The following is a 23,961-nucleotide window of genomic DNA, read 5'->3' as shown; positions in this document are numbered from 1 at the left end:
CCTGCCAATATTAATGTAATGTAATTAATGTAATGTTAATTGTACCCACTTTCTTTACCCTTCTTCAGTGAATAGCATCTGCCAATTATTTAAATTTCAGCCGAAAGGAAACCCTTACGGATGGTATAAAAACAAACCCCTTTTCTGAATTCTGAATTGTTGGAAGACGGTTTGATCATTATTTGTAAGAATTTATATTTTAAAGCCCAGCTGTTAGATGGTTAATCCTCGTGAAGCTGGTATGCAAACCACATAAACCTTTTAAATAAAAATAAATGTGAACACCAAGGAAATGACATGCAAATAAATTTCAGAACAAAAAGGAAACCGGTTTGCCTGTATCTGATATCAAACCGACTGCATTGTTCCTATGGAGAAGAGAGAAGAGAAAGGCTTTGGAGAAAAGGCATGCCTCTGTGGAATCGGCAGTGGAATCGGCAGTGCCATCAAAACACAAATCCCTGATCCAGGGGTCCAGGAGGGCCGGTCTGCATGCTGCTGTTTGTTCCAACAAATTATCTCAGTTTTTCTGACAGCTCTATGAACTATGCTGGTGCACTCTCGTATTTGAGCATAGCGAAACCTTCAGGATACACAAGTCTGTGGCAATAGAAGAAGCTTTAGCTATTCATTTTGACGGACTGCTGTAAATGCGTAATATTGTTGTGTTGCTCAATAATTTCTAGGATGACATAACTCTTGAACCTTCGTGTGATTTCCAGAAGCACTGCTTTCTCTCCACACTCACCAGCTTCATAGTTTTATTCTCTTCAGTTTTTTTATGTTTTGGCTGGTCTCCTATGTTCCAACATCTGTTCTGGCTAAGATTAGCTACCTTTTGTGAACTTGTGACCCCTGTCAAGAGCATGAGGGAGAATGACCTCTACATCCTCAAAAAAATTTAAAAATTCTCATTGGTTGTTTTCATCTGTTTGTTTGTTTTCTTGCTCCTTTTCCTACTCCTAACTCCACCCATTGCGAGAGGCTAGAAAAAGAGGTGAAGATGGGGAAATTGAGAACATGAATTAAGCAAAGTCCTTGCTCCTTCATATGTCAGTTTGAAGCCACGTCAGTTACACACATGAAAGATGGGGACTGGGAGAGGTGGATCCACAGGACAATCATTTATATGTCACGCTGATGTTTCCTTGCTCAAAGGAAAGTTTGGGCATTCCAAACTTCTACTTCTAGCTCCTAGAAGGAACATTTAATGGGTTGGAATGTCCTGAAATCGATTAGAATGAGGCCATATAGAGTCCTTGGATTTTAGCATGGTGCCAAAACAGAGCCATCTGCCTCAAGTGGATAAACTGTGTGGACATAGTCAAATTGCCTTGGATTCATGCAAAGTTTTAATTCAGATTTACATTCAAATTACTTTCCAGAATATCTATTCTTAATTGATCAGATGGTTCATAACTGCATGTACATCTGCTCACATATTTTAAAGCATTGAACAACTCTACAGTGAAGTAGGTCAAATGTGAAGTAATTGCAAAGGACCGCTAGATGGCAGCATGGTTGTCAGCTTGGCACATGACATTCGCTACGTCAAATGCAGCGTTACAGGCCATGACACCTTAGTGTGGAGCTAGAGCTGTTGAAAAGTGTATTCATTTTGAAGAGAACCTGACCATCAAAGCTTGACATGAAGGACCATTCTCACTATTGAGTTCAATGACACCTTGGACATGCCAGCATGATTCCCCCCCCAAAATGTTGCAACAACCTGAATTCTGAAGCCCCTTGGACCAATGAAACATTTAGCTCTTCTTTTGTTTGAAGCACCCATTCATTAAGACAGAAGGCCACCACTGCTGAGGTCGCTGTCAAACTGAAACCAGGCTCTGTGCTGACTCAAACATCTTGTGTGATTTGCCCAGGCAAATCTAATTTGTGTGGGTGTTACTCAACCGCCAGGTGAACATAAGATGCTCCCAGATGTGAAACTGTTTATAAGTACATATCATCACGTCCTGTGTCACCAGGGTTGAAGCCACTGAAGACATCAGTAATGAGATTGTGGGTTTTAATCATCAAGCAATTCCCATACACCAAAGCCGAGATACATGCAGCTTAATTTGGTGTGTGCCTGCGTGCATGTGGCCCAGTGTGTGTATGTATGTATTTATGTATGTATGTGTGTGTGCACGTGTGTGTGTGTGTGTGTGTGTGTGTGTGTGTGTGTGTGTTTCTGTGTGTGCTCGTCTCCTGATACACTTTGGCTCTGGAGGAAAGGACATGTTCAGACAAGAAAACGGGATACCAGAGAGAAAAGAATCTTCCAAAAAAAGATAAATGAAAAAAGAAGTAAGATCCAGATTATCATCCATGTGTTTGCAAGATTTTCAATATTAATTTCCTGGAAACAGTATGGAAGTAATCTTCTGTGGTCAAGACTGTGGTTTCTGGAACTTACTCTAGCACATTTTTGTTCATTTTAGGCATGTTGAAACTTGCCACAGACATAGCTGTGTCTCCATGATATAGCTCACAGCTCCATGATATAGCCTACACATGTGATTTGTACTCATCCTGCTTCACTGTATAGTGGTTGTATTCAAAATAAAATCCTACTAGTAATTCTACTGCTCCCAACTCCGTTGGTTTACATTGGCATTAACTAGTTATCACCACCAGTGTATTACATGATATTTGCGGTTAGAAGCAAGTGCACATATTGATAACTAATAAATACTAGATATAGAAATGTAAAGGTGGGGGATAGTCAGACATAATTGATGAAGTGTGAAGAAATTCAGGGTGGGGAAATAAGCGGAAGGTTTCTCTCTTTCTTTACTTATGTTCACGCTCTCTTCTCCTTATAAGGGAAAGGAATTGCTGGGCGAGGAGGGCGGAAACGGCGCGCGGTGACAGCTGGGAACTTCTCTACTGATACAGGAAGACCGAGACGGAACAAGCCGATTGAGCTAGCAGGCGCCCACGGAAAGAAAACAAATTAAAACCAAAATCAGCGCTCATTTGAGTGAGAAGGTAAGGTATTTACCTTATTTGAGTCGGGCTATGGACGTAATGCGTCACTAGTGAGGTCCATAATGCACATAATGTGTCATATTGTAATGCACCATTTCGCTAGCTAAATATGTCATATTTCGCAGCTTCCTATTTTATTGTCCAGGTCTTTGATTGAATAGCTATACACTTTCATTAAAATATCTACATTATGCACACCGAATGCATTGCAGTCACTGACGCGTCGCAGGAATCACTACGGAAAGTTCCATGGTTAATTTTGCAGACTAGTTGGGAGAGGGAGGGGGAATTCGTGAAAATACAGGAAATACCTGAAAGATAGAGAGAGACAGAGAAGAGGGGGCGAAATCGTTGGTTCTTACCATGTTTATTCGAACTTGTCTCCGTGGTATTTGTTTTTGTTGTGATGTTCAGTAATTTAGCTAGTTGTGAAAGCAATGTATGCCGTGAGCACCGTTAGCGAGCTACGTCGGGCGAGTTCAAATCCCATTACGGCCCACCTGTAAAGATTATCTGGCCAGACGAAATCAGAGCCTGTTGTTGAGGGAACATAACGACGTTCTGTCTTGACGCAGTATAGCCAGTGCCGCTTGGCCTATTTCTCTCACCACTACTACAGCAGACATGACCTGCATTAAGTCTGGATTTAACGGACTGCGCCCAAATGCATCGGGTCTGCGCATTCAGCGATAGCCCTGATGGTTTACCAGAAATGCCGCGTAACCCACTTCTCGCCCAGACGACGTGATTGGCTAACACCTCATTTGAGCTTGTGTAGCTGGATAGGATCATATATTAACGGGAACTAAACATTCAAACGAAGTGATTTGACGGGTACAGCCATTCCTGCCGGCATTTTTGGGGTGTGTCAGGTGTCAATGTTGCGTTTTTCAAACTGAATTTGGTATTACCAGGGAATTTGTTACCAGGGAACCAACGTTGAGGGTCTTCTTGCATTTTCTTGCTTTTGGCGTTTGGTAAAGTGAAACGGACAACGAGCTGCACGAACTGGCAGTCATAGCAGATCGTTGGACGCCCTCCAAGCTTTATTGGCTGCAAAGCTGTAGAAAAGAGACACCTCCAGGTGTGGGAGACGTCAGATCAGTGTTGGATTGCGTAATCTATTGCCTTAATCTGTCATGATTTGTTTGAAGTATCTGGTTAGTTCGCGTTATACATCAGGGTCAGGAGAATTGTGAATGAAAACTGCCCTCGTCCCCGGTCTTCACAGTGCTGGGGAATCATAGCGCATGCATTTAGGTCAAGGGTAGGCAAAAGTGGGCCTCAAGAGCCAAAATGGATCAGGTTTAAAAGCTGTTCAATTGAGAGTACGTTACCTACATAACTACAGGACTTTAAAGGATCAAGGTACCGCCCACAGGTGTAGTTGTTGGAACATGCCTCGTTACGCAACAGGTTTGCAGGGAATCTTTGGGCATTAAGCAGTGTGACAGAAGAGTCGATTGATTTTGCAGAAATATTTAACCATGTAATATTTCACCATTGTTTCTCAACTTACAGTTTGAATAGTTTCAGAGCAGGTTAAAAATATAAAAATTACAAGAGGGGGAAAAAAAAGCTAAACGTTTTATTGCCCAGTAAAGACTGGATGCAGGTCCGACTGCTTGACACAAATGATTCCAGCTTTTCCTTTAGGGAAGGTTAGTCTGAACCAGGTGTACCTGGGTGGAGCTTAGTCAGTGCTCATGTGAGTACCTGTGAGGGAGTGCTTTTCAGGTGTCTGGTTTCTACTTCTGTTGCGCAACATCTGCCCCGAGGGACGTATTCTGTCCTCTGGCAAAACGGTGGTTCCTCAGTCTGCTCAATCAGCACAGTGGCCTTTTTTTGATAATGCAGTGTGTGCATTGGATGATTCCAGTACTTTTTCAGGAGTGGCCATTTGAATCAAGTGCTTCACTGGTCCAGTGATCTGTATATCATATGAGTGCATCAGTGTCATTAAGCACTATATGCCCATCCAGATGGTATAAGCCTCAAGGGATCAGTGGTGCTCTTGCTCTTGAGTAATGCCTGTGAAAGACCAGCAATATTTCACTAATGGGATTGAATCCAGGATGAGATGGTGTTGTTTCCTTTGCACTGAAGCTGAATTGTTTCTGGAAAATATACCCAATATTATCACAGAGTGGTGTATGCACTACATATCCACCTAATGTCTATTCAGAGTAATGTAAATAACTATAATACAACTCCTACCAATTCAGACAATCCTGTGTGTCAGGATTGCATAGGTGTGGTCTGGAGTCTGGATTGCCTCACCACCCCACCTCCCTCCTTGACCCCGCCTAAAATGTATCACATAAGTAAATTTCATTGGAGAAGGAGGGAGGCTGGGAGAGGGATAAGGTGGGATTGATACGAGGGATTGAGAGCTGAGACACTCCACACAGAAAGACAACTATTATTATCCACTGCACTACCATGCCGCCACATAGCTCTTGCTACAAATCTATATACAAATCTCATGAAACAATGGGAGGAGATGTGCAATGAGACTACACATTTATTGGCCATTAGGTCAGGGAATTTGTGATGTCATCTGAGATCCTTACCCAATAGCTCAGAGTCTAAGTAAGAATACATTGAACTTCAGTCCCCACATAGGAATAGATGGAAATGTTTATACTGATACGTTGATATTGCAATGCATTTGAATACATAAGTAGATTTTGCAATGCATTTGATTTCTCTACATTTCTGATGCTTAGTACATACCAAAATTATGGCATTCACAGATTTACCTTTACAGTCACTTAAATGCTGCAACTCGGCCAGGTCCTTATTGGTTCAGAAATGGCACCCTGCTGTTCAGTAGCATTTGATGGGTGCGTGTGAAGAGCTGCAGCAGGGCAGCGTTTCTCCAGTTCCAGTCCTAGCCTTGAGGTGACGGTGTGATGCCTGTTGACGTTTGACAGGGAAGATACAGTGGAGTGAAGGGAGATGGGTGAAGATGAGACTGGAGGCTGGAGGCAGGGGCCTTGGGTTAGACGGCTACTTTCACAGACACAGATTACGCTTAGTCCTGGACTAAAAGTGGGTTTGTATGGAGAATTGAATTTAGTCGAGCGCTAGGTTAGATCTGTCTAACAAACTGGCCCAGATTGTTTTCCCCATCTTCAGTAGGTTCAGTTTGTAGTCCCAATTAATATAACCAGCAACTGGAGGAATTTGGCCATTTTCTGGGACCTGAGTTTCCTTAAACATTTATTATTATTATTATTATTATTTTGTTCACCATTCCGTTATTATTTTGTTCCACATCTGACCCCACCCCTTCCCCATTTCCCTTGGGACGGGAGAGGGAAATGCAGGAGACAAACTGGGTGATAGGCAGCTCTCCAGGAGCAGGAGTGCAGCAGTGGTGGAGAACAGAAGTTGTGGCTGTGCACAAGTGGGCCCCCTGGTGGTGGAATGAGTTGCCTGACGAGTGCCACTAACCACATCCTGCTGCCATCCGGCTCCCTTCTACATTTAAATTGATTTAAATTGATTCCCTCTTTGTCTCTCCCTGTTTGGATTGCTCTGTAGCATTTGTAGACTCTTCCTAAAGACATGCCATCCTCCTTAAATCTTGGGTGTGTATACTCTGAAGTTTGTCTGTGCTACCTGTTGTTTCTTCATTGTGGGGCCCGCCGGCTTGGCTGCAGAGTCATTGCGCTGGAGGGCTTATCTTCACGCACAGCTGGGACGGGCAGATCGAAGGCCAGGGGGAACCCTGATTTGCGAATCCCTCCCTCACAGGGCAGCCGTGACCCCTGGTGGCTGGGTGCAGTACTGCACTCTCCTGAGCTGAAGCGGGGTTCTTCTGCAATGGGACAGGTTTGCAGCAGCGATTGGGAATTTCAAACTGAGAATAAATCAGTTGGGGATTAGAAAAGAGTTGCTAATAAAGACCAGGATAATAACAGGCAGGGGGATGTCCTGTGCGCACAAGGCTCTAGCTGCAGTTGAAGTTCATTTCTGGTTCTGTGCTGACTGCACACCTGAATGACTCTCTAAACACACCCACCCCCACCATCTCTGACATTGCAGATTTTACAGGCTATCCCTGACATTGCAGATTTTGCGTAGCTTGCAGCTCATACGTTGTAGCTCTCTGTACTAGTGCTGAGGTCTGTACTTTTCAGCCTATGCCAGATTTGTGAGCCTCTAGCTTTCATGCCATCTGTGGCCACTGTTCGACCGGTAATGTGCGCAGACCCCACAATTTTGACTGCTTGTGTCAATGTTTTATTCATGAAGGATTTATCTGCCGCGTAGGTTTTCTGGAACGATATTGTCAACATTAACTCCAGTTTCCACAGATCGGGTAATATTCACTTGGACCCCTCTCCCTCTCCCCAGTTATGGCTGAGCTGGCGAGTTTGGTGCAGCGTTTGGAGGTGGCCGTGGGACGCCTGGAGTCCGTTGCCGGGGGCAGCGGCGGCGGCCCCGCTGGGGGAAGCCCTCAAGGTACCGCCAATCATTTGTTATTTAGTCCACTCGAAATGACACGTGCAGTAAATTTGAGCACCTCAAGAACGGCCATGTTTAGGTGGGGAACCTCATCAAAAATGGTGTTGCCTTTATGAATTGATTCTGGAAGGATATTTAATTTGTGAGAATTGTAAACCGTTGCATTATCAGCTACTTAAGTTTTCAACGCTGTATTTTAGAAGTTTTATTTTATTTTTTCTTGGTTTTGTTTCTTTCATTAGAGCTTGTTATGGATGTAGTATGTTTGTGTTCAGAATGAGTAGTTTGGTTCTTGTTTAGCACAGTTAAATTGCACTCGTCCATCAGTGTGTCTTTACTCCTTGGTCTAGCAATGTTGGGTGTGACGTACTGTAAATTTCTCCCGACTTTGCAAGTCCCTCCAGATCATAGCGTCTGCTAAATTAATGTGTAATGAATGTGATTTCACCGTAACCCTTCTTGTGGATACTAGATATAACAATGAACACCCCCTTTTCCCCACAGGCGTATCTGCGTATGTGGAGGCCTATGATGCCCTGATCTCTGGACCTGTAGGGCAGTACCTGTCGCTCAGTGGGCAGATCGGGGGTGATGTTCAGAAACATGTAAGCATGTCTCACGCTGGCTGTGGTGTTGTCTCCTGGATTCCCATTTCTGCATGTCACCCAAGTTTGGAGTGGTCTGAGGCAGAGGTGTGCGATCTTGTCTGAAAATGGCCGGTCTGTGTGCAGGTTTTTGTTTTAGCCCAGCGCCAAGAAGCCTGATTCGAAATAACTAATTCAATAACTAAGTTTGTCTTTACCCAAGACCTCGATAGAAGAATCTGCTGTCTTGGTGCTGGGCTAAAACAAAAACGTACACCCACGTCCATTTTGGACAAGATTGGACACCCCTGGTCCGGTCAGATGAATATGCTCAATAAATGACAATGTCCTCTCTCTGGTGTGTGCTTCTCTCTCTCAGGCTGAGATGATGAAGAAAGCTTTCACCTGTCAGAGGCAGTTCCTGGCCACGGCCTCAGGCTCCCAGAAGCCTTCGGATGTACGTCCAATCCACAGTCTTCCTTCTAGAATTTCTGTTAGGCCTCCATTACAAAAGGATGATTAGTTTGGAAATACGTAATGAGTTTAGACGCGAGCTGCTGGACTTGGTTGGGTGTGCATTTTGCCAGCTCTCTGTCCTCCCACCTCTAGGCCGTGCTGCAGTCGGTGCTGTCTCCTGTGTCCGTGATTATCCAGGAGGTCCAGGATTTCCGCGAGAAGAACCGCTCCTCCCCACTCTTCAACCACCTGTCTGCCATCAGCGAAAGTGTCCCTGCCCTTGGCTGGGTTGCCGTGGTAAGAAATAAAGGCTGCATAATTGTTGCCATGGAGACCATGTTGGTGTTTGTTTTGTGTTGTACCTGTCATCTCTGTTTTTGTTTGCCTACCTGTCCTCCTGCCTCTTTCTGTGTGAGACTGAGCAACTCGGTCTCTTTCTCGATCTCTCTCTCTCTCTCTCTACCTGCTCCTCTCTGTGGAGAACGTGTTGTGTGATGGTGTCTCCATCTCTGTCAGGCTCCAAAGCCAGGCCCCTTTGTGAAGGAAATGCAGGATGCTGCCACGTTCTATACCAATCGTGTTCTCAAGGATTACAAGGAAAAGTAAGTACCAGCAACCAAAGTTGCTTCTCTCGCTCTCTTCCTCTCTCTTTTTCTCTCTCTTTCTGTTGTGTACAGACGCACTCTTTGTCCCCTCTCCTTCCCACCCCACTTTCCCTCTGTCCAGTATGGTCATGGCCATATATACACACACACATACATAAACATACATTGAATACATTACAACCCATTTTATTAATATATTAATTTGGTTGCCCTACCAATTACATGGAAGGTGGTTCAGAGAGTTCTGTTAATTAAATCCATTTGTTTGCTTGGTCCTAAGGCTGCAGGCTTAAATTTAGATCACATTGGAGTATGAACTCCGCAGAAGAATACACTTAACAAAATGCACATTACCGTTATTTGACACTGATCCAAAAGTGTTAGACTAGGCGGCAAAGTGGAGTGAGCTTGTCCTGTCCTGTCTGTTAGGGACAAGAAGCACGTGGACTGGGTGAGGGCCTACCTGTCCATCTGGAACGAGCTTCAGGGTTACATCAAGCAGCACCACACCACAGGCGTCGTCTGGAGCAAGACCGTGAGTACCCTGGCACTCTGACCACCTGCTTGTGTCTGGAGCTCTGCTGTCCTCACAGTCTGGGAACACCGTTTACTCCCTTTTAGGGTCCGGTTGCGTGCGCCGCCTCTGCAGGCGCTCCTCGTCCGCCTGCTGTTGGTGGAGCTCCCCCCCCACCACCACCCGGGCCGCCCCCGCCCACTTGCCCGGCTTCATCTGCCGGAGACGACGTCTCCCGTAACTTACTATTCGCTTCCCTCAACAAGGGCGCTGATATCACCAAGGGTGAGTGCCAAGTACTGCTCGTTGAGACTGTACTCGCCGATGAATGACGTTACGGTATGCTTGCCTGTCAGAGATTGCCATTTAAATTGTGAAGCGAAGAGCAGAAATGTCCACAGCCAAAATGCTCAGAATTGTTGACTATGTCTGCAAACAAAAGCAGGGCTTACTGAGGAACATACTCATACTGATGTTTCTATTTACCTTGCATTTCAAATGTAAAAATAAAATAAAATAAATAAAAAATCACCTGATGCAACTATCAGATACCTGTAACGCCTTTCATCCCACATTAAAACATTGAGCATCCAAACATTCAGAAGGTCCATTGAGAAGCACCAGTATGTAACTCCAGTTCTACTCCCAATGAACCAGGGCTGAAGCACGTGGGTGATGACCAGAAGACCCATAAGAACCCAGCTCTGAAGCCCCAGGGTGTCGTGCGTTCAGGGCCGAAGCCCTTCACCTCGTCCCGTCCGGCCCCGGCTGCCGCCGCCCCTGCCTGCGCTCACCCCCCTATGCTGGCACTCGACGGCAAGAAGTGGAGAGTGGTGAGTGAGCAGACGTGTCTGCCGACACCTTATGAACACCTACGAGCACAGAAGTCTGTTGGGTTCACGACTGACTCGGGGTTAAGGGTACGGAGCTGAGTATCCTGTGGGCCAATGGGTCTGTGGCCATTTCTCTGTCAGGCGACCGCTTTTTAACCCCCCTCTTTTCTTCCTTCCTCTGTAGGAGAACCAGGAGGGCGCTCAGGGGCTGATGATTAGCGACACGGAGCTGAAGCAGGTCGTCTACGCCTACAAGTGCAACAAGAGCACCCTGCAGGTCAAGGGCAAGCTCAACTCCATCACCCTCGGTACGCAGCTTCCCGGAGGACGCTCGGCGTCTGCACGCTTGGCGCTGAAGGTGACGGGCGTCTCATTCACGTCTGCTGTCTGCCTTCTCTCTCAGACAACTGTAAGAAGCTCGGCCTGGTGTTCGACGACGTCGTCGGGATCGTGGAAGTGATCAACTGCAGGGATGTCAAGATCCAGGTGCGTCAGTGTCTAAAAGCGCTCCGGGCATCGGTCCAGTGCAGCAGAGCACTCGTGGGCATCTGCCTTAAAAGCATACTATGCAGGATTTTTACCTTGAAAATATGATAAAATAACCAAATCATGGCATATGTATAATGCACTGGAAATCCGTCTTTGTGGACCGTGGTGAAATTTGTGCTCCTTTACCTGTATTTCTTATTCTAAAATGCGGGTGTGGCACTCGGTGTGTGGAGGGGTGGCTGCTGCTACAGAGCCTGTAGGAGCGTTTGCAGCAAGCAGTGCAGTGGTGGAAGACAGAGGAGACATTTTTATTGAAGACCACAGCAAGGCAAAAAAAGAAATCCTGCATGTAGTATGCCTTTAAAGTAGAAAGGCTCTTGTGCAATTGTGCCATTCTGTAATGATTGTGATATCGAGTAAAACGGGCATACTTTGGGGGGGTTTGGCCTGCTGATCTCTCATTTACTGCGTGTGTGCGTGTTAATGTCTGTCTTTTCCTGTGTAAGGTAATGGGCAAGGTGCCTACCATCTCCATCAACAAGACTGACGGTTGCCATGTCTACCTGAGCACGTGCTCACTTGCGTGTGAGATCATCAGTGCCAAGAGCTCTGAGATGAACGTGCTGGTGCCGGGCGAGGATGGGGAATTCGTAAGTTCTGGGGCGGGGGCTGGCAAAACGAAGGTCACTGTGTGGATGTCAATGGGGTAGAGTTACAGGGTGATGGGTATGGCAAAACTTCCAAAAACCATTATAGCGGAAAACTTATTTGGTTGTAACCGGTTGCTGATGGCCAATCCGCTGCTATCCATATTGATGTATAGGAATTGATGGGAAAGGGGGCTTTAGAGAACGGCTGTTTCTCTGGCGTTAAAGAGGTCTGGTGGAATTAAAGTGGCACAGTGATTGTTTGAAAGGAAGTTGAAAGCAGGAGGAGGAGCTATTCATGAGTTCATTTTGGCAAATGAAATGATGCACCTTCTCCCCTCTTTTTTTCCCCCCAGAGTGAGATTCCTGTACCAGAGCAGTTCAAAACCGTGTGGGATGGCAAGAAGCTGGTCACCACAGCAACTGAGATTGCAGGATAGAGCAGCCCACAGAGACCGCCCCCTTTGCAAATGCCATCCTGACTAACCAACCAATCACAAAGTAGACTGAGATGCCAACCTCTCGCACATTCCCTATCATCCAGTTACAGCTGCAGCCCCCACCTTCCTTTTTGCCAATGAGGACTGCTTGCTTTATCTGGAGCAATCCTACAGCCAATTGCAGGGGAGCGACTTAAATCCATTCGGTACACAGGGCTTTATCAGTGGATGCTGGGGAGATGGGTTCATTAAATGATTTTTATATTTTATTTCATTTTTTTGCCAATGCCCAGTGAGGCATTATACTTTAGTTTAAACATTCCAGCCAATTTAGGAAGATGGTGAGCAATTCAGAAACGGCCAAATCACAAAAAAAGTATGGTTTTGTCTGCTTTTCTCTTCCATTTTTTGCCTCCTCAAGCAATTGGGTTATGTTGCGCTGATTCCTGTAGCCTCATGGGAGGATCCTTTATGTCTGATTCTTGTTTCCTTGTTCTGGTCGGGGGTGGTGGTGGGGGGGGGTGGGCAGGTGTATAGGGGGTGTCAAGGTGGTTTCTGTACCATATATGCAATTCAGCTGTAAAGCACATATACAACTTTCTGCAGTCATTGATACTATCATTTCAAGGTGACGATGATGATAATAGTTATAGAATTAATGACAGAATTGGTGTCCTCATCCTCATTTAAAACTAATTAGAGAAAATAACGAGTTATGTGCAGGAACACTGTTGTCTTTTTTTATCATTAACACTGAAGAAAAAAATAAAAATAAACACCAAAAGTTGTTCTCCATCTCGTACGGCACTTTCCATCTAAGTTCCCATTCATGCCTGCTTTGAAGATTTTCTTCTTTTCATCCTCGCATGGAAGCAAATGCAGGCAGTCAGAAGTGAGAAGCTGGTGAGGGGAGATTTCTGGAAGCAAGGAGCTGTGCAGAAGGCAGCATGCCTTTATGGCATTGTGGATAAAATGTCTATCTCCTGCTTGTCTTGCTTTACCGGTTCTATGGACCATAAGAGCTTGCTTTGTGTGACCGCAACTTCCTGTCTGTCTGTTCCTGGTGCCCTGTGGTGAACCTTTATGTCCGGGCCTGTACCTCCACTCTACAGGCCCTTTGTGTGACGTCCCCCCCCCCTCCGAATCTCTCATTTTGGGTCAAGAATTTAAATCCTGTATGAGTACTGGAGGAAGACATCTTAAAAATAAAAATATTAAAAATATTAAAACAATAAAATAATTCCTTGACCTTGGGTGTCATCAGTATGTGTATTGCGAATGAAAAACGGCAATGGATTATGTAAGGATCACAATTAAGGCAACTTTTATGGAGAAATGAAAAGGAAGATACCACAAAATGATGTATATTAAACATCATAAATCTCTCTTCATACCAGTGTCATAGCAGCAAAATTATATTGGTAATTGAAAAGCATATGAAAAAGCAGAGATGTGATTGTCACATAACTACTTTTGCACAAAATCTCAAGTGTATTTTCAAATATTTGTTTATTCCCAAGAAATAAACTGCAAGGCAGTCAGTACACCGGGGATGTGGACCACTTGTTAACATGGCTGTGAGATTTAACCCCTTCCCCGGCAGAGACGATAAACGTTTTTACCGAATGTGTTTTTTTCAGTCACGGACAAGTAAACACGTCTAAACACTTTTATTTTCAAAATAAAATTTCAACCACAAAAATGGGAAAAAAATGAAATACAAGTTACTTTTTCATAATCAGCATAAAAAATACTATATTAAATATGATTTTTTTTTAATCGTCTGAAAATGACAGGTTTTTTCCAAAATAATTGGCGGGGAAGGGGTTAACCAATTTAACTGGAGCAGAACAATAACATCCAGGACAGACGACACTGCAGCTGCCTATGGAGGAAGTTCTATTGGGCCTCTCTGGCCCAATCGAGGTGTGTCAGATGGCAACACACTCCCAGAAACTGAGGGGGGAAAAAAAAACTTCAGCTTTAATTTTCAAAGTATTAATGATTATTTTCTTCATAAAACTAAAATAAAATAATTTAAGGTCTTCAGTGCATTCCATTTCTCTAGACAGTTAAACCAAAAACTTTATTTTAAAGAAAAGCGACAACAGAGATGCACAGGTACAGTGGATATACAGTAGATTCAAGTAGATGAGCGCCCATCTTCAGAAGCTGACAAATTCTCTTCAGTTAAACACGACTGATTACAGCAGTGAAACAGGAGTGCAGTGGAAACGTGCTTTGTGCGTGTTGGAAGGATGCTTAACAGATGTGCGATTTCGAGTATATTGAGGACTACTTGCATGTCCAAGTATAATATGCCTCGGCCCTGCATTGAGTTTATGCCCAAGTATGTCCCGGCGTTGGTTTGCATCCCTGTGTGCATTCAGCGAAGGAAAGGCACCAGCCTGGCATTGAACCATTCTCTGCTGAACTGCAGGTGATCTCCATCTACAGCCAGGAACACCAGTTTCCCTGCCTTGTCCATCTCTGCCAGGCCTAGGCGGTCCTGCAACACACACAGTGAAGTCCGTAAGTATTTGGACAGTGGGACAATGTCTGTTCTTTTGGCTATGTGCTCCAGCAGCAGGATTTTAAATGAAACAATGAACATTAGGTTAAAATGCAGACTGTCACATTTCATTTGAGGCTATTTACAGCCATATTGGTCAATCCATGAAGGAATTGCATCACATTTTATACAAAGTCCCTCAATTTTAGGTAATGAAAACTAATTGGACAGTTGCCTTCTTAGCGGTTTCTGATTAGTCGGGTGTATTCAATAGCTGCCTTGGTGCAGAAAAAAGAAAGCTTGATTCTAGGCTCTTGGTTGCATCTGAAGTTGTGAGTTGTGCCACTGACACATAGGGAAGAGATTATGAGGCTGAGAAATAAGATTTATTTTTAAAGACAGACAAAACGGGGTGCTTTTGTTGGGGGGGAGGGAGTGCTTTTGTTCTTGGGAAATTCCTTTTAGCCTCCACAATTTGCTCTTGCCTTCACTCTGATACAAGTCAATCTTGGTTTCTTCTGTACACAAGACGTTTTTCTAGAACACTGCAGGCACTTTTAGGTACTTCTTAGCTAACTGACCTGGGGCCTCATTTATAAAACTGTGCATAGGATTCATGTCAAAAGGTTGCGTACGCATGAAACTCAGGACGTGCGTACGCACAAAAATAATCTGATTTATAAAACAGTGCACACGCACGTCTCATGCCAGTTTTCCTTCATAAATCACAATCAACTCTAAATGTGGCGCACCTTTGCCAGCACCTTTGTCCCGCCCACAGTTGCCTACAAATAGGCAGTGAAACACCCCTAATCAATATGCATTTCACGAAGACGACAATGGCAAACGCTGAAAAGAAGGCCAAGAAAAGGGATTTCAGCCATTTGATTGCCTCTGAAAAGCTACAGGTGTGGGAATTATCCTGATTGATAGTAAATGACGAACAGTTCTGCACAACGAATGTGATGATGACGATGATAATAATAATAATAATAATAATAATAATAATACACGTTATTTGTCTAGCACCATTGAAAACACAGTTACAAAATTAAAAGATAAAACGAACAGAAATCCATAACAAAAAACACATTATAAAACATAATATATGAATATGATAACAATAGATGAAACTATGCACTCGTATCTGCCCGACTGACGCATTGTAAACGGCATCAGTGCAGCGTAATTTGTCCGACTGTTCACCATATTATTTATGAGAATATTTAATATTTAATAACATGAAGTATTGTTTAGCAATTCGTCTACATATTTGAGGGATTATTTTACAACATCTCCGTTTATATTTATCATCCTAAATCATATTTTTTGGGCACTCCAGGGAGCATCAATCAAACAGCTGTTTGTTTATTCGTTGTAAGAGAGGCTTTTATCCGTTTTTGCAAATTAACTCTTCATATATGATACGTGAGAGGTAATATTTCGATTTATTTTACACAGTGGTATCAATGTCACACCATTTCTCGCGTTTCATCCCATTGCCATCGGAGTCGCAGTTTCTCATTTCTCCAGTTAATGTGCGTACACATGGGTCAGAGTTTCCGTGGAGGACGGCACATTTTCCTGTCAAGTTCGTTTTTTATAAATGCCAAAGTTTGCTTAGAAAGTGGCGTACGCATTCTTTTGTGCATACGCAACGTTTATAAATGAGGCCCCTGGCCATCCTCTTTTACACATAACTAGTGGTTTGCATCTTGCAGTGCAGCCTCTGTATATCTGTTTTTGAAGTTGTCTGCAGATAGTAGTCAGTGTTATGGGTTTTTTTTTCATTATGGTGAGAATTATTTGGTCATTAACTGGAGAGGTCTTCCTTGGCCAAGCAGACCCTTTGCAATTACTGAGCTGGCCAGTGCCGTTATCTTCTTAATGATGTTATTTTGGTAAGACGATGGTTTGGCCTCTGTCTCTTGACTGTTTTCTTCTTATTTCTCAGCCTCACAATGGCTTCCTTGACACAATGGCAACTTTGGTTGACAAACACCAATAACAGACTCCAAAGGCAATAAACAGTCTAGAAGCAAGACTAGATACTGAAATATACTAAGGAATATACCTAAGGAAGCGATCGAGTACACCTAATCAGAGAAACATCTGAGAAGTCAGCTGTCTGATTACTTTTGGGCCCCTAAAATGGGGGGAGTAGGTATAAAAAGGGATTTCATTCCAACACGGGTCACCCAATCATGTATTCATGGTTTCATTTCAAATCCAATGTGCTGGAGTAGAGCCAAAAGAACAGAAATTGTGCCACTGTCCAAATACTTACAGACTGCACTGTATAGGTTCTATTAGTATACAACTACAAAACTCACAGCTCTTGTTCGTATGGGAATTAATACATGCAGGTCTTGTTAGTATGTGACAAGCAGACATTTCCCCAATACTGTCCAAAGGCCTCAAAGAGGCCCACAGCACAGTTAAGTAGCCGAGCCGGCAGTGCTCATTAAAGCCATTGTACAACCGGGAATTATGGTGAAACATCTGCTTTTATAAAATCACAAATACATCAAACCATGACTACAAGGGAGGGAAATACAGGGGGACCCCTAAGGGGAAGATGGAAACACCTTTACACAAGCGCAGGCCAGTTTTCCTAGTGGCGATTAGCCTGTAGCTATTAGTTTAGTTCCCAGTCTTACCCCATGTTTGCAAAAACCTCTCCTGGATGCAGATCAGAGGTTTAGTAATAAGTACTTAAATCCCATCCCATCTACCCCCCTGCAGGTAAAAGTGCCTCTATACTGGCCTATGAATGCCATGGGACGCATCTTCATCACAGGTACCAGATGCCACCTCTATAAATGGGTGTTTTTTTGTTTTTTTAAATCGACCGTATACAGTCCTTAAGGATACTACTAAAATGGCATCTCTGAATGGCAAACTGGTTTAAAAACAGATATAATCACTTCAACCCATGTGCAATGTATCAGTCGTACACTGGCAACCCTACTAGTACAGTGGTATGCTACTTGAGTAATGGCTTGCTAATAGCGCATGCACGTGCCATACGTTGGTGAAAGACAGCCGTTTACCTCTTTATACAGAGTGCTTTCCTGAAGAGTCTCAGTTTCTTTTGCTTGACCTGGCTTCAGAAAACCAAACCACTGAGAAAGAGAGACCGAGAGAAAGGGGGGGGGGGGGAGAGAAAATGAAGGGGCATATTTATACAACAATCCTGATTTGTCCATCTTTCATGTATGAACTTCAGGTAGGCCTGTTCCCCTCTACCTCTGAATCCACTGGGTCGACTATACTATCTCGCAGGAACTTCACCATCACAAAGTTCTTCAGAAACTTCAGGTTCTTCTTATAGGACTCATTCACAGCCTGGAAGGGAGACAGTGAGCAGTAAGCAAGAGATTGGGTCACAGAGAGAAAGACATGGACATAGAGAATGACGGATGAAGAGATGGACAGACCCGCTCTTGGTTGATGTCAGCGAGGAAGAGGCTGTGTGTTCTGTACAGCTCCTCGTTGAAGGGGTCATGCCAATACTGTGCCAGCACAATACTGAGAGAGACAATGTTTAAGAGGATGTTCACATGTAACACACACACACACACACACACACACACACACACACAAAGCAAGCACATACTGTTTCTGTACAATGTTCTTGTAGGCCCCGTAGTTGAGCATCTTACGGATCCAGTCACAGGCCTGCGAGCTCTCACCTGGACAGCGGGGAAGACCGTATACTCCTGAAAGCAGGGAGGAGACTTTAGACATGGTGAGGAGGGAAAAGAACACTTGTACAGTAAAATTGTAACAAAGCAACCCCGCCCACACTGTGCTGTGATTACCTTGGTGCTGTCCCCCAACTGTAATCAGATTTATCATGGGGGGAAATGGGCAGCGCTGGGCTACTGCTCTCCTGGATGGATGCAGAAAGGAGAGAAGAGAAAGAGACACAAAGAAAGTTTCTTTAGTCTATTAAAGGCAGGCACCACTGGTGAATAGGGGGAGGAAATCCTTTCCTCCAATCAAAATGACATTTTATATTTTGAATGTGAACACAAATGCAAACAATTTGTGAATTTTTTAGGAACTTTTAGGAAATTTTGCATATTAGTTAAAACATCTAAATTAACTGCTTAAAGTTGTTTCTGTTCATATATGCTATGCTACTACAGTAGTTGTAGAAGCGAAGTATCGTAATATCTCACAATTGACCCATCTAGCCAAAATCACCCTTTTCACCTGTGGTGCCTCCCCTTAAATGCCCACAATCACTATAAGTACCCACTGAATAAGCTGCACTGCTATCATGCCAACCCCAGAGGTTCAGACTATCCCTTCTTTCACATCAATCTCACAACTGTGATGCTCTTGTCTGACCTGTGTATATTACTAATATATAATCTCTTTACTCACTCAGATTGCAGCTTTTGACTACAAAGGGCCACCAGTACTCACAGAAACTGCCCTCCCTGGGAGAAACCCATGGCATTGTAACCCCATTTCAGTTTGGAGTCCTGGGACAGCTGATTACACACAAACGCCACCTGCTTATTGACGTCCATGAAGAATCCGTTCTCCATGTCCTGACAATAGAACACAAGAAATCTTGCTTTGTGCTGGATGAAAAAGAAGAGAGCACAGTGTGGGAGAAGTGAGAGGGGTTAGCAGGGCAGGGCCACCCAATCCTGTTCCTGGAGATCTACCGTCCTGAAGGGTTTCACTTCAACCCAAGAATCAGGTGTGCCAACTTAGGGTTGAAATTAAAACCTACAAGATAATAGATCTCCAGGAACATGACTGGGCAGCCATTTTTTGGGGGGCGTGAGGGATAAGTCAGAAGACAGCAGGAGGGTTAATGTGGCAGGAGTGAGAGGTGCATGTAGGGACAGAGGGCTCATGTTGTGAGAGTGGACAGTCAATGAGGGGGCTAGCATGAGGGCAGTAATGACATAATTGTAGAGCAGTGGTTCCCAAACTCGGTCCTGGGTTACCTCTGTGTATGCTGGTTTTCATTCCAACCACAATTGCAATCCAAGAATTTTAACAAGCTGTTATTTTTTTCTTAATTAGGTGCTTATCATGTTCAGAGGGACTACTTACCTTCTTAAACCACATTTTGTCAGATAGCTATGCCTGCCATAAAGAATAAAATTCCCATAATCGTAATCTGTTTATTGTGCCATATTGCAAATAATACATACATTCTGCAGAAGAATTGCATAAAAACTGGTAAATAATTTTTACCTGATCAAACTAAAGACTGAAGTGAATCAGTAGACTCCTAATTTGTGAAAGTGCTAACACCTGGCCACCTGCATTGTGTTGATACATTTACAAGGAAAGCAATTACAAATTAAATGTGTGTTCAACTGCCTAATTTTGAGCCTGTAGTTAACCTCAGTCTTCTATTTAACTCTTTTTTATATAATTGTTTGCAAGATGGGCGCAATAAGCACCACAGGAATATAGTAATTTCATTATTCATGCCATTGCAAGGCTATTCAAGGCATAATGTTGTTTAAGGTAAATAATCAATTTTAAGATGAAAAGCCACTAATCAAGATTTAACAGCTTGTTAAAATGACAATTGGGGTTGGAGCAAAAACCAGCATACACAGGGGTACTCCTGTAGCGTAGTGGTTAAGGTAAATGACTGAGACACAACCTTTGGGCCCTTGAGCAAGGCCCTTAACCATGCATTGCTCCAGGGGAGGATTGTCTCCTGCTTAGTCTAATCAACTGTACATTGCTCTGGATAAAACGTCTGTCATATGGCAATAATGTAATGTAATGTACTCCAGGACTGAGTTTGGGAACCACTGTATAAGTCAAAAGAGGTGGGGTTTAGCCCAGCTCTACAACACCTGATTCAACTAATTAACTAATCATGACCTTGATAAGTAGAATCAGGAATCATATTAGTGCCAGGCAAGAACAGAAACCTGTACCCTAATCAGCCATTTCGAAGATTTGACGAGCTTAGTGTAAAGTGGATGTTGAAGTTTGATCAAAATGCCCTTATTGAAAACTAGGAATGATGAAGTTTGATTTAAATACTTTCATTAAAACTGTGAAATGGTTAGAATAGAGAATCATGTGCAAAAATACCCTTTCCTAAATGTTACTATATATCTATATAATATATTTAAAATGCTGTTTAGTACTACAATGATAAGCCATAATGTTTGAAGAATCATTTTTAATTATGTTAAAATTAATAAGTCAGTCATCTTGAGCAATTAGAACTGTGTGTCTGTTAAAACACATTGAGCTGCAAAGTACAGTTTGTTTAATGATAGCGCAGAGAACACTTAATCAGGTGTTTAAAAAACATGGCATTGGATACGGCCTGTTTTGACTAAGTGATGCAGGTCAAGCGTTGTGGGTCTTTGCAGAGAAATGTTTTGAGTTTGTGATCACCAGCCCAATTTGCCTGCATCATTGTATAGGCAAAAGGTTAAGACAACTCAGCTTTCATGGAGTGACAGAAAATATTCAGGCGGGTTAAGAGAGACAATGTGATGTTATATGACAATTGATTGGTTAGCTATAATGACTTGGATACTTCCTACTGTTACTTTGGAATTCTCTGGTCTCTGGAAGCTTCTTGCACGGAGCACACAGACTCCTCAGATTAGGTTTTATTTTAAACTAAAGATTTGTAATTTGCAACTATTGACTCTGAATATTTCTTCAACATCATTGCTGCCAGTACAACTTCCATCCATCCATCCATGCATTATCTGAACCCGCTTATCCTGATCAGGGTCGCAGGGGGGCTGGAGCCTATCCCAGCATACATTGGGCGAAAGGCAGGAATACACCCTGGACAGGTCGCCAGTCTATCGCAGGGCACACACACCATTCACTCACACACTCATACCTACGGGCAATTTAGACTCTCCAATCAGCCTAACGTGCATGTCTTTGGACTGTGGGAGGAAACCGGAGTACCCGGAGGAAACCCACGCAGACACAGGGAGAACATGCAAACTCCGCACAGAGAGGCCCCGGCCGACGGGGATTCGAACCCAGGACCTCCTTGCTGTGAGGTGGCAGTGCTACCCACTGCACCATCCGTGCCGCCCCCAGTACAACTTCACCCACGTAAAAGGGACGAAGAGGAAAAGCGCCAAAAAATATTTCCTCAACAAGGAGCACGGTGGCACCTCCAGAATGGTTTCGCCGATCATCAGCGACCGAACGTAGATTCCAGGCACCTCCTCTTCTACCATTTTCTTTATGGAACCCATGCTGATTGGGTTACAACAGCTGTCCCCTACACCCACAGACCAGACATGGAAACAAAAGTGAACCTTGTCAGGTGTTAAAGATTCCCCAAAACTTGTCTGAAAGTGACACGAGGCCTATTTCCCATTGAGGAGGAAGAAGTCTAACTTCCTCGGTCCACACCTTACAGAAAACACCCTTGAGGCACTGTATGTGCCCGACTAAACATTGAAAAAAACATTTTCATTTTGTTTTTCATTCTTCAGTACACATGTCGCAAACTATTTTTCTCAAAAGGAGCCATCGCAGCAGAAAGGTGCGCATTATAAATTAATAGATTATTCTCACCCATTCCGTGCCACATAACAAGGGGGATGATTGTGTTGGATCCCCAAGCCGACCCGAACAGAAGGGGCAGCAGGGGGCTCGCTCCGAAGAAAAGGTGCAGGATACACGAGGCTGACATTTTCGAAGGTTTTCCGTGAGAATGCTGCTTTTGGAAAGGCAGACAAACATTCACATCAGTTGCTTAAATCATGTGACACCAAAGGAAGGTAAAGAAGGAGAGGGACACCATGTAGGGTGGCAAAATGTCTTAAACGCTTAAAATGCATTCGGAGCTTAACCCAGTTTCTGCGCATTTTCTCCGAGCAAAATAATAGCGAATCTAACCTCAAGTTCAGGAAAAGTCGCACTGGAGCTGGGTCGGTTTTAAACGAATCCTTTCCGTCATGAATAACGCAAGTGATGAGCGAGTCATTTGGTAGCTACTATTTCTATGACATACCAAGTCGGAGATTAGTTGCTTGGAGTAGGAAGCTAATTCCGCGTCACGTGACATGCGAATATCATGCGATACCCTTTCCCATTTCTCCTCCTTCAAACATTTTTGACTTGAATCTCTTTACAGTCGATTAGCCGAGCGATGAGGACACCGTTTCGACTTCGTTCAAACGACAGCTATACATCTCTTCGACCCTGATCGATCGACTGGACTAGTCGGCTAGCCGTATCAGGTAGAGTCGTATGCAAGGTGGCTATGTACCATGAATATAATTTTTTAATTTACTTGCTGTGTTGTGAACGTAAGAAAGTCAACAGTGTTTGTAATTGTACGTATGGTTGGTTGTGCAATTCCGTTTCCAGATCAATAGAGAGCCATCGACTAGCGAGGAGTTTGTCTTGAATCACCATTGTTTCAACACTACTCCTCGTAAATATTATTTCACGGTGTGTTTGTAGGGACACGCGTTTTCAGTGATATTCCAAATACTCCCTTTGGCTAATTATTTTAATAAACAAACACTAGTCACACAGTTACGTAGGTTTCCATTTTCAGCAATAACTTCATAGTTACACTTCGCCATTCCTCACATTGCCACATATGATGAGTGTGATCTTATGTGTGAGGGTCACTTTTTTCTATGCTTTGTCGAAGCAGTGCCACTGGAAAATGAGCTGTTTTTGCAAGAGGCTTTAGTCGGCTATTTTAGAATGAATTTGTGCCACTTTAATTTTTGTTGTTGGACTGGTGGTCGGTACATGTGTGTGAGTATGTGTGCGTGCGCTGTTGTCTTCAAATTATTTTAAGCCTGCACTCTGCCAAAGCAAAAAGCCTCACCATGCTGTTCGTGGTCATTGTTGAGAGTTTTATCACTGTCAGCAGAAACGCTTCTGCCTGTGTATGCTGGCTATCATCAGCCACACACAGTCAGCAGTACTTCTCCACTAATAATGGGCCAGTTTGAGGCGGTACATTACCTTAGACCTACTTATTGACAAACCTCAACAATGACCCAGCTTCACACAGATTTTTCTATGGATCCACCAATGTTTTCTTCAGCAACAGGAACACTTTTGTCTTTTTTTTAATCTTTAACACTGAATAAAAATTCAGTAATAAACACCAAAAAACTGCAATAAACACAATCTCCTGCTTGTCTTGCTTTACCGGTTCTATGGACCATAAGAGCTTTGTGTGACCGCAACTTCCTGTCTGTCTGTTCCTGGTGCCCTGTGGTGAACCTTTATGTCCGGGCTGTGTACCTCCACTCTACATGCCCTTTGTGTGACGCCCCCCCTCCCCCCCAAATCTCTCATTTTGGGGTCAAGAATTTAAATCCTGTATGAGTACTGGAGGAAGACATCTTAAAAATAAAAATATAAAAAATATTAAAACAATAAAATAATTCCTTGACC

General features: G+C 43.6%; 2 protein-coding genes across 3 annotated transcripts; one reads left to right on the top strand and one right to left on the bottom strand.

Annotated features, from left to right (window-relative positions):
- Positions 1–2,841: 2,841 nt before the first annotated feature.
- Positions 2,842–13,286, top strand: cap1 (CAP, adenylate cyclase-associated protein 1 (yeast)). Its single transcript, XM_061254772.1, has 13 exons — positions 2,842–2,994; positions 7,360–7,467; positions 7,975–8,075; positions 8,434–8,511; positions 8,664–8,807; positions 9,027–9,112; positions 9,545–9,650; positions 9,737–9,914; positions 10,287–10,462; positions 10,647–10,770; positions 10,866–10,948; positions 11,458–11,601; positions 11,955–13,286. Exons 2-13 carry the CDS (start codon positions 7,362–7,364, stop codon positions 12,036–12,038), a joined length of 1,410 nt encoding a protein of 469 aa, XP_061110756.1. The 5' UTR covers positions 2,842–2,994; positions 7,360–7,361; the 3' UTR covers positions 12,039–13,286.
- Positions 13,287–14,036: 750 nt separating this feature from the next.
- LOC133136905 (palmitoyl-protein thioesterase 1-like) lies at positions 14,037–22,731 on the bottom strand. 2 transcript variants are annotated; one of them, XM_061254775.1, is made up of 10 exons: positions 22,435–22,731; positions 22,111–22,252; positions 21,702–21,811; positions 18,988–19,148; positions 18,375–18,445; positions 18,170–18,272; positions 17,991–18,081; positions 17,800–17,898; positions 17,604–17,675; positions 14,037–14,547 (listed from the first exon to the last, which is right to left on the bottom strand). In XM_061254775.1, exons 2-10 carry the CDS (start codon positions 22,226–22,228, stop codon positions 14,425–14,427), a joined length of 948 nt encoding a protein of 315 aa, XP_061110759.1. In that variant the 5' UTR covers positions 22,229–22,252; positions 22,435–22,731; the 3' UTR covers positions 14,037–14,424. The 2 variants fall into 2 exon arrangements, with proteins under 2 accessions (XP_061110759.1, XP_061110760.1); XM_061254776.1 differs by having other exon boundaries at positions 18,988–19,115; positions 22,435–22,728.
- Positions 22,732–23,961: the final 1,230 nt, after the last annotated feature.

Source organism: Conger conger, chromosome 9, assembly GCF_963514075.1.
Source record: "Conger conger chromosome 9, fConCon1.1, whole genome shotgun sequence".
Taxonomy (NCBI): domain Eukaryota; kingdom Metazoa; phylum Chordata; class Actinopteri; order Anguilliformes; family Congridae; genus Conger; species Conger conger.
Note: the sequence above shows the minus strand (reverse complement) of the source record. Positions and strands in the feature narration are given on the sequence as shown.

What these genes read in the sequence shown, in the direction of transcription:
- cap1 (XM_061254772.1), top strand. Translation starts at nt 7,362, where the DNA reads ATGGCTGAGCTGGCGAGTTTGGTGCAGCGTTTGGAGGTGGCCGTGGGA. An exon ending in CGCTGGGGGAAGCCCTCAAG is followed by an intron (nt 7,468 to 7,974) that starts GTACCGCCAATC and finishes TTTTCCCCACAG; the next exon opens with GCGTATCTGCGTATGTGGAG. An exon ending in ACGGCAAGAAGTGGAGAGTG is followed by an intron (nt 10,463 to 10,646) that starts GTGAGTGAGCAG and finishes CTTCCTCTGTAG; the next exon opens with GAGAACCAGGAGGGCGCTCA.
- LOC133136905 (XM_061254775.1), bottom strand. Translation starts at nt 22,228, where the DNA reads ATGTCAGCCTCGTGTATCCTGCACCTTTTCTTCGGAGCGAGCCCCCTG. An exon ending in TGTTATGTGGCACGGAATGG is followed by an intron (nt 21,812 to 22,110) that starts GTGAGAATAATC and finishes CTGTGGGTGTAG; the next exon opens with GGGACAGCTGTTGTAACCCA. An exon ending in AAAGCACTCTGTATAAAGAG is followed by an intron (nt 14,548 to 17,603) that starts GTAAACGGCTGT and finishes TGTGTGTTGCAG; the next exon opens with GACCGCCTAGGCCTGGCAGA.